Source organism: Suricata suricatta, chromosome 10 (genome assembly GCF_006229205.1).
Source record: "Suricata suricatta isolate VVHF042 chromosome 10, meerkat_22Aug2017_6uvM2_HiC, whole genome shotgun sequence".
Classification (NCBI taxonomy): domain Eukaryota; kingdom Metazoa; phylum Chordata; class Mammalia; order Carnivora; family Herpestidae; genus Suricata; species Suricata suricatta.
This window is the reverse complement of record NC_043709.1, coordinates 824700-834113: the sequence shown is the minus strand read 5'-3', so window position 1 is coordinate 834113 and position 9414 is coordinate 824700. Positions and strand designations below refer to the sequence as shown.

At 60.3% G+C, this 9414-nt stretch overlaps 1 protein-coding gene across 1 annotated transcript in view; it reads left to right on the top strand.

Annotated features, from left to right (window-relative positions):
- ZBED4 (zinc finger BED-type containing 4) overlaps positions 1-4225 on the top strand; it is a 5643-nt gene extending 1418 nt beyond the window's left edge. Inside the window, exon 2 of the mRNA XM_029953877.1 lies at positions 14-4225. Coding sequence (XP_029809737.1) covers positions 14-2929 — 2916 coding nt within the window. The 3' untranslated portion in view covers positions 2930-4225. The remainder of the gene's footprint in view (positions 1-13) is intronic.
- Positions 4226-9414: the final 5189 nt, after the last annotated feature.

The following is a 9414-nucleotide window of genomic DNA, read 5'->3' as shown; positions in this document are numbered from 1 at the left end:
CACCCTCGCCCCCCCGCCACCGCAGCTGCCGCCGCCCGCCGAGGCCGGGGACCCGGGCGCCCTGCTCGCACCTGTCAAGCTCGCCCCAAAACTGGCGTCGAAGGTCCCTTCCCCCGAAGACGTGACGGAGGAGTCTGTGATCCCCGAAGAAGTCGCCTCCGAGAAGCAGGGCAGGGAGGAGGCCCCCGGGGGCCCGCCGCCCCTGCCCACCCTGCCCTGCGAGGAGGCCCCCGAGAACGGCCTGGAGAGAAACCCCCCGCTCCCGAAGAGCGCGTCCGGCTCCCGGAGGCGCTCCGCCGTGTGGAGACACTTCTACCTGTCGCCGCTGGACAACTCCAAGGCCGTGTGCGTCCACTGCATGAATGAGTTCAGCCGGGGGAAGAACGGCAAGGACCTGGGCACCAGCTGCCTCATCAGGCACATGTGGCGCGCGCACCGCTCCATCGTGCTGCAGGAGAGCGGCGGGGGCACGGGCATCCCGCCCCCCTACGCCGCCCCCCCCACCCTGCTGCCCGCCCTGCCGCCCGCAGAGGGGGGCCCGGGCTCCGTGTCGTCCTCCCCCCGGGCGCTGGTCCAGGAGTCCCCCTCCGCGTCCCCCGACCGGCCGGCCGAGGACCTGCAGCGGCACCCTAGCCCCAGAGACGCGCCGACGGAGGACACGTTGGCCCCGTCCCTCGATGACGTGGGCGAGGCCTTGAGGGTGGCCTCTCCCGAGAAGCCGCAGCCGCCGGAATCCGGGGCCGTGTTCCAGCAGAACAAGAAGGCCATGAAGAGGCTGAAGTCGGAAGTTTGGCATCACTTCTCTTTGGCGCCCACGGACAGCCTCAAGGCCGTGTGCAGACACTGCGCCTGCGTCATCAGCAGGGGGAAGAGGGGTGACGTGGGCACCAGCTGTCTGATGCGGCACCTCTACAGACGCCACCCCGAGGTCGTGGGGAGCCACAAGGGCTTGCTGGGCACGGGCTTGGCGAATTCTCCGTACGCTACCTTAGCTTCTGCAGAAAGTTCCTCCTCCAAATTGACGGACTTGCCAACGATGGCTACAAAACACAATCAAGTTCTATTTCCCATGAACAGCAAAAAGACCTCCAAGTTATGGAACCACTTCTCGGTCTGCGCCGCCGACCCCACGAAAGTCGTGTGCTTGCACTGCGGCCGCACGATAAGCAGGGGGAAGAAGCCCACCAACCTGGGCACCAGCTGCCTCCTGCGGCACCTGCAGCGCTTCCACGGCAGCGCGCTGAAGACGGACGCGCCCCGGGCCGCGCGGCCCCCCTCCCCCGGCCTCCGCGGGCCCCTGGGCGCGGGGCTGTCGGGGCCCACCCCCGTGAACGACACCACCGAGAAGTTTTATGATTCCCATCCAGTTGCCAAAAAAATCACAAGTCTCATAGCTGAAATGATTGCACTTGACCTCCAGCCATACTCTTTTGTAGACAACGTTGGCTTTAACAGGCTGCTCGAATACTTGAAACCTCAGTACTCCCTGCCCTCGCCCTCCTACTTCTCCAGGACCGCCATCCCAGGCATGTACGATAATGTGAAGCAGATAGTCATGTCCCACCTGAAGGAGGCAGAGAGCGGCGTGGTCCACTTCACGTCCGGGATATGGATGAGCAACCAGACCCGCGAGTACCTGACGCTCACCGCGCACTGGGTCACCTTCGCGTCGTCGGCCCGGCCGTACCGTGAGGACCGCCACTGCTCGGCCCTGCTGGACGTGTCCCAGGTCGACTGTGACTACAGCGGCAGCAGCATCAGGAAGCAGCTGGAGTGCTGGTGGGAGGCCTGGGTGACATCCCCCGGCCTCCAGGTCGGGATCACGGTCACCGACAACGCAAGCATAGGGAAGACGCTGAGCGAAGGGGAGCGGGCGAGCGTGCAGTGCTTCAGCCACACGGTCGACCTCGTGGTCGGCGAGGCCATCAAGAGCCAGCGGATGGTCCAGAACCTGCTTAGCACCGCGCGGAAAATCTGCGAGCGGGTGCATCGGTCGCCCCGAGCGAAGGAGAAGCTGGCAGAGCTGCAGAAGGAGTATGCGCTGCCGCAGCGCCACCTCATCCAGGACGTCCCCTCCCGCTGGAGCACGTCCTTCCACATGCTGGAGCGGCTCATCGAGCAGAAGCGGGCCATCAATGAGATGTCCGTCGAGTGCAACTTCAGAGAGCTGATCAGCTGCGACCAGTGGGAGGTCATGCAGTCCGTGTGCCACGCGCTGAAGCCCTTCGACGCCGCGAGCCGGGAGATGAGCGCCCACGCGTCCACGCTGGGGCAGGTCATCCCCATGATCCACATCCTCAACAGGAAGATCGAGATGCTCTTTGAGGAGACGATGGGCATCGACACCATGCTCAAGTCTCTGAAGGAGGCCATGGTGAGCCGCCTGGCCGCCACGCTCCACGACCCCAGGTACGTCTTCGCCACATTGCTGGACCCTCGCTACAAGGCCTCCCTGTTCTCGGAGGAGGAGGCGGAGCAGTACAAGCAGGATCTAATCAGGGAACTGGAGGGGCTCCACTCTACCTCAGAGGACGTGCCCGTCTCCAACGGGCGCGCCCCAGGCTCCCCCTCCAAAGACTCAGTTGGGGAGGAAAACCTGTGGTCGCTCATGGCCAAGATGACCAAGAAGGGCCCCAGGGAAAAGACGAAGGTGCCCGAGGACATGGTGCTTGCGTATCTGGAGGAGGAGGTGCTGGAACACAGCTGTGACCCCCTCACCTACTGGAACCTGAAGAGGTCGGCCTGGCCCGGCCTCTCCGCTCTGGCTGTTAGGTTTCTGGGCTGCCCCCCGAGTATTGTCCCTTCTGAAAGGCTGTTCAGCACACCCACCGAGAACGGCAGCTTTGGCCAGTCCAGGCTCATGATGGAACATTTTGAAAAACTTATCTTTTTGAAAGTGAATCTTCCCTTAATATACTTTCAGTATTGAAACTCACCATGGCCACCGGAGCCACCGGACTGAAAATACTGTTGGTTATTAGGCACCAGCTCTTTGTCCCAGGTGGTGGCGCGCTCCAGGGGTGGGGGTGGGGGCGTGGACGCCGCGGCCGGCCCCCCGGGGCGGCACGAGCCTCGCCGTCCAGCCTCACTGTAATGTCTCCGTGTGCCTTACTCCCAGCACCGCAGGCCGGGGTCCCCGCGGTCCCTGGGGCCCGCCACAGAGAGCCTGGCTTGCCGATCATGAAATACGATGATTAGGGCTTCATTCATAACTGTAAAGGTTTTTAAAAGTTGGGGGTTAGTCATTTGTTTTACTAGACTGGCAGAGAAGGTGTAAACGATTTTATTCTGTAGGCTTTTTATTCAGTTATGTAAAAACCACAAATCAGGTACTGTATTTTAGTTTAAAAGTTGCTTTAATTCAACAAAACAGCTTTTCTGGCTGTTTAATGAAATCTGTAAATAGGAGGTGGAGTTCAAGCCATCCTGGCTGAGCAGTTTTTAACTGCAGGCTCTAGGAAGTATGTCGAGGAGTACAGAGAATATTCTGGAACATACTGTTTACTGCAACAGAGGTGTGGCATTTGAAGACAAAACTAAGGTTAGATGTGTCCTTCGACGTTGGTTGTATAGCGATGTGGTAAAGAGAAGGTTCCGGTTCCTGCTTTTCATTCAGGTTTTAGGCGGTCGGCGCACTCAGAGATGCCCCGACCGCTGGCCACGAGCCCCTGGACGCCCGCTGTCGGCCGCGCGCAGTCCTGTCAGGGCCATCCCGAGCCTCGGACCTGGTGTCTCGACACCGTGAAGCTATCCTTTGAAATTTGTGCACTGACCCCGCTGACCCACTTTGATCAAATTATGTATAAAGTTCTTTCTAGAAGAGATGGCTTATTAACAGGGAAGAAGATTGTTATATTGCAGTTGTGAGAATAGCCTTAGGTGTTTAGATTTTTTTTATTATATATATATTAGGGAAGAGTCAGCCATCACGGGAGCTTCAGAATCCCAAGGACATCAGAACGAAGCGTCGATTGTCAGATTGTTTTAACAATGATACGTCTTCAGAGCTTTTGCTTCAACATCTAGAAAAGGGTTCATTTTCTTATTTCAAACCAATTAAATAATCTGGATGAAGCAAGTCACTCATTTGCCTGTGACCTTTTAGAAAAATTGTTTTGTTAAAAACCTGCACCTGTTATTAATCTGGATTTGCATTGACTATGTTTTAGTGTATTTATAAACAGCGAACTCAGTTTCTGAAATTAAACTTTTTATTTGCAATTTTCTGCTGGGGAACACTGGCTTTTATTCTCAGGGAGATGGAAGGGCCCTGCTCCCTGGGGAGCCGCGCTCGGCAGCCTTTGCCATTGGTTCCATCCTGGCTCCAGAGGGCGGGCCAAGGGCGTGGAGACGCAGTTCTCACACGGTGTTTCTGACACCGGGAACCACCTGGTGAGACCTCCAGGTCTTGTGTCCACGGCGAGCTGTTACCCATTTGGTGAGAGAGAGAGAGAGAGAGAGAGAGAGAGATGAGCCTGCGGGCAGCACGCGGTCGCCTGCGCTGTGTAGCCTGAGCTGCGTGCACGCCCGTCGGCGCGCCTCAGCTTCATGGCGGCGCCACGTCTCCTGATGGCAGCATCTGTGCGGATGTCCAAGGAGCACCGGCCAGAACACGCCGGGGTTTCTGCAGGAATCCCCACGTGTGTGGAGACGAGGTGCGGAGGGCCTTCCCCGGGTTTCCCCGTCCGGGATCCAGCCAGGCTCCCAGTGAATCCCGAAGGCTTGGACGGACGCTAAGAAGTCAGAGCCCACAGCTTTCTGGGAAGGAGCTCTTGCACCTCCACTTTTGCACACGGAGAGCACTGTGCGGCCCGTGGGCTCTGGGAGCCAAGCGGGGCCCCGGTGGGGCTGGGGTCGGGACCAGGGCAGGAGCGCCGTGTGCCCCCTGCGTGCAGGCAGGAATCAGGAACAAGTGTGGCGCGCTCCCCTGCCTTCCGGTGTTCGCGCTCCCAGGGTTGGTTCTGTGGGGGGGGGGTCCACGCAAGGACGAGCTGTGGGATGGCAGTGTGTCCCCGTCCCCCGCCGGGGCAGCCTCCCAGTTCGGTGAGCAGGGCGCCACCCCGGAGGCGCTTGGAGTCAGTCCAGTTGGCCGTGGGGCTGTGGACGGCGGGGGCGGGGGCAGGGGCCTCGCGGTCCAGCCGTCCCGGCCGCAGGGGCGACTGCTGCTCTCCTTCAGGTGCCGTCCTGAGAGGGCCAGCGAGTCGGGGACCCCGAGCGTCCTGGACTGTGTCCCCGGGGGCACAGCGGACCTGCCGGATGTAACCGGCTGCTCGGGGACCGAGCGGCCCCGTGATTGAAGGGGCCAGGCGGTCCGCGCTGGTTCTCGGGGAGGTTTTCTTGGGACGCGGCCCGGCCGTCCGCCCTGAGCCGTGCCCAGCCGCCCCGGACCCCAGCTGGCCGGGCCCGGTGCCTTGAGCCCCAGGCAGGACAGGCAGGCTCAGCGCCCCAGCCAGGCGCCCGCACCACAGACAGGGGATCTGGAAAAGCAGAGAAGAGAGACTCCTTCCCCTTCAGAGGGGCTCGTGTGACAGAGGCCACGGGGGCTGCCCGCTGGGAGTGCGTCCGTGACATGTCCACGACTGCCGGCCCAGCGCACGCTCCTGGAACGGCCCTCGAGCTGAGGCAGAAGTCGGGCGTGGAGACCTCGAGGCTGAGAGAATCAGTCCCCACCGCCCTTCCCTGAGATCCCCGAAGGGGACTGTCCGTCGGAACCGTCTGGACGGACAGCCCGCAATCCTGGAGGGAAGAAGGGAGAACGTTTCTGGGTAAGAAGCGGGGAGATCAAGGCGAAGACGCTGAGACAGTAACATCTTTCCAGGGCTGGAGCGCAGCCACACAGCGGCCGAAAGGGGAGGGCGCAGCCCTGGCGGCCCCAGGGCGGTAAGGGAGGCGCCGATTCTGAAGAGCCAGATGCACGGCATCTCAAAGACACACACATAAGGCAATAAAAGCGTTTAAGAAACTAACCAGGAGGAAAACGGTCTAGCAGATACTTCAGGGGCGCCTGGGAGGCTCCGTCCATTGAGTGTCCGACTCGTGGTTTTGGCGCAGGTCGTCAGGCTCAGTGCGGAGCCTCCTTGGGATTCTCTGTCTCTCTCAAATAAATCAATAAACCAAAAAAAAAAAAAAAAAAAAAAAAGATTTAACAATTACTTTAATCCAAAAGAGGGGAAGGACCGAACAGAACAAGGGATAGTAAGCAGCACACAGACGGGGCGGGTTGGGCCCACAATGATGGAGTTGGGCCGCGGGGGCCGCTGCCAGGTCCTGCGAGGTTGTGCGCAGCGGTCCGCAGTCTCCAGGCAGGAAGTGCTTCCAGAGAGCGGGACTGGTGGGCGACGGTCCGCGGAATCCCCGGAACGTGGCCGGACTGTGAGCTTCCACGCCGCCGCTCTCCTGCCTTCCCGCCCCTTTCACTCAGGAAGGAGCCTGAGAAAGCCCCCACCCCCCCATCCTGCCTCAGTTTCCACCCTTCGCAGAGGCACTGCTGAGCCCCTCCAATAACAAGAAGGGGCAGGGGGAAGAGGTGGGGTGCCCTGGGCTCATGCCCTCATGCTCGCGTCGCAAGTGGGGGTGCCCTGGGCTACAGCTCCGCTCGAGACTCAGAGGTTAGCTTCTCCAGAGACCAGCTGTCCACATGCCCCTGTTGGCCTCTGGCCCCGTGCACCCTCCGTCTGTTCCCATTTGTCCCCCTGCCCCCGGCCCCGCAGCCTGGTCTGCAGTGACACATGAACAGAAGAGAAAGGAAGCAAAAATAATGTAAACAGGGAGGGGACAAAACATAAGAGACCTGTAAGTACAGAGAACAAACTGAGGTTGCGGGAGGGGGTGGCGGTGGGGGGTGGGCGAGGGGCATGAAGGAGGACCATGTTGGGAGGAGCACGGGGTGTTACACGTAGGGGGTGAACCGCGGGATTCTACTCCTGAAGTCATTTTTGCGCTATATGTGAACGAACTTGGATGTGAGTTAAAAATACGTAAATTAAAAAACAAACGAAGTGGCGTAGGACCCCTCCCAGCACTGCCGGCGGGGTTACGGGACCCGCCCCTCCGTGGAGGCAGCGCCGGGTCGCGACCGCTGCCCCGACCGGCACAGACGCCGGGCCACGTGCCGACCCCCGGCCGCCGCCTCCAGCCTCCGAGCTCTGCACCAGCCGCCTTGTCCAGTTTCAGGCATTCCCGCGTGCAGCTGGAGTTAATGGAAACTCCTGAAGATGAGCTCGTTTTCATAAAATCGGTAATATGCAAACTAGCTTTTAAAAATAATTCCATCTGAAAACAGTCTGAGCCTCGCTGGATCGCCGCACGCACCACACGGAGTCTCCTGCTTGAGCCGCCTGGAGGGCGCCGCAGGCCTGCTGCCCGTGGCCCCCAAGGGCCTGCACGCCAGAACCTTCTCTGTAATCACCGCTCACCACGATGGGGGTCGGCCCTCAGGAAGGTCTGAGGGGAGGAGGGAGGGCAGGCCAGGAGCCCCGGACCACGATGCAGACCTGAGCACCACTGGCCACTTCTCCCTGCAGTGGGGCCTGGGCTGCTGTCCACCCAGGACCGGCCATGCGGACAGGGTCCAGCCCTACAGCGTGGGGTGCATTGAGCTGACCTACCCCCAGCCCCTTCCATCTGGAACCTTCCTCAGTGTTCCCTACTCTGCACTTGTGCCAACATGTGGTCATTCGGTGGAGTGTCCCTCAAGCAGGGTTTGTGTGGGGGCCACCATGTCCGCCAGGTGTCACTCAGGATCTGGTGGTGCCACCACTGTTGATGCTTACCTGACTGCACACTGATGCTCGCCTGGAGGCTGGGTGCAAGGAGCACCACCAGGTCTCACGGCAGGTGGTTCTTCCTTCGTAATTAAAAAGTATTTTGTGTGGAGGCTCCTTGAGACCATGTAAACAGCACACGTGGGTTAAAGAGTCCCAGCAAGAGGCAAAGAGACAGGAGAGTATGACCCGCTCTAAGGGAAGTAATGCCCCAGCAGCCATTTCTGAAGCCCTGACGGTGGGTCTACTGGTCAAAGATCCTCACAGAGCTACATGTGGATGTGGGGAAAGCCAGGAAGGTGACGTGGGGACGCAATGGAATAAAAAGATTTAAGACCTAAAAACAAAGCCCAGGGGATTAGGGGCTGACGAGCACCAGGACTGCAGCGCACCGCTGACAGGATGGACTCCGAGGCAGAGTTGAGCAGAAGAAAGAACATGTGAACGTGAAGACGGGACCGTGGGAACTAGGGAGTCTGAGAACCAGAAGGAAGCAAGACGAGTGCAGGGAGCAAACCCCAGGGGACCCACGGGCTGCAGTCAAGACAGCCGCACGCACACCGTGGGTCCTGGAAAGAGAATGATGGAAACTTCCCAAACGTGATGGAAAACACGAGCACCCAGGCAGCGTGGTGGAGCCCCGTGTGACGAACAGAAGGAGATGCACGCGGAGACATAACCGAACTGTCGGAGGACAGGGGGCCCCGGGGCAGGGAGCATCCTCTCACACAAGCTCCTCCACGGGGTCACCAGCAGACCCCCCCAACCCCCGCAGGACAGAAGGCACCGGGCTGCTGCCCCCAAAGTGCTACCAGAAAACAACCGCCTGTCGAGGTCCCTGCGTCCGCCAAAACTGCCCTTCCAGACAGAAGGGGAAATGAAGATGTTCTCAGTACGCAGACGCTGAGGTGGCCCGTGGCTGGCGGGCCTGCTCCGGGGGCCACGCCAGTGAAGAAGGCCGTGGGCAGGAGGGCCAGCTGCTGGAGGAAGCGGAATCACGAGAGGCAGGTGCATCAGCACCCACTGTAACGATGGTGTGTAGCCCCGCTGTTTGCTGTTCTATGGTTTGTGAGACTGATACATAGAAAAGCAAAGCAGCCCTTGACCGTGGCTTTGGGTCCCGCACACACCGAGTGTGCAAGTTGCAGCCGACCCCGGCAGGTGCAGGTGAGAAGCAGAACAGGCTGAGAAATCAGGGTCTGAAGAGGGAGGACAACCCAGCGAACACCTGCCCCCACGACTGGACACAGGAAACAGGGTTGTGGCTTTGGGGGCAGGAGCCCCCGCGGGAGCCGTGACGGACGGGCTGCTGGAGGCTCAGAGGGCACAACTCAGAGTAAAACCTCAGGAGAGCCAGTCATCAGGGCCCCACAGCACTGTGGGATTTCTCCCTGGGACCTTGGCCAGGTTCCCACAGTAAATATCTGAGAAAAGGCCGCTCTTGCTTCCTGCAGGGGAGGGGAAAGAGCCGTTTGTTCCTTCTTCTCACCGAGGCCTGCTGACCCAGAGCCTCACTTTCCTCAGGGAAGGGAAATACCCAACCCCAGCCCTCTGGACACCTGTCCCGGCTCGGAGGAGAGGAGAACAAACAAAGTCTAGGGAGCACTCCTGGCCCAGGGGGGAGCACTCCCAGCCCGGGGGGGGGGGGGGG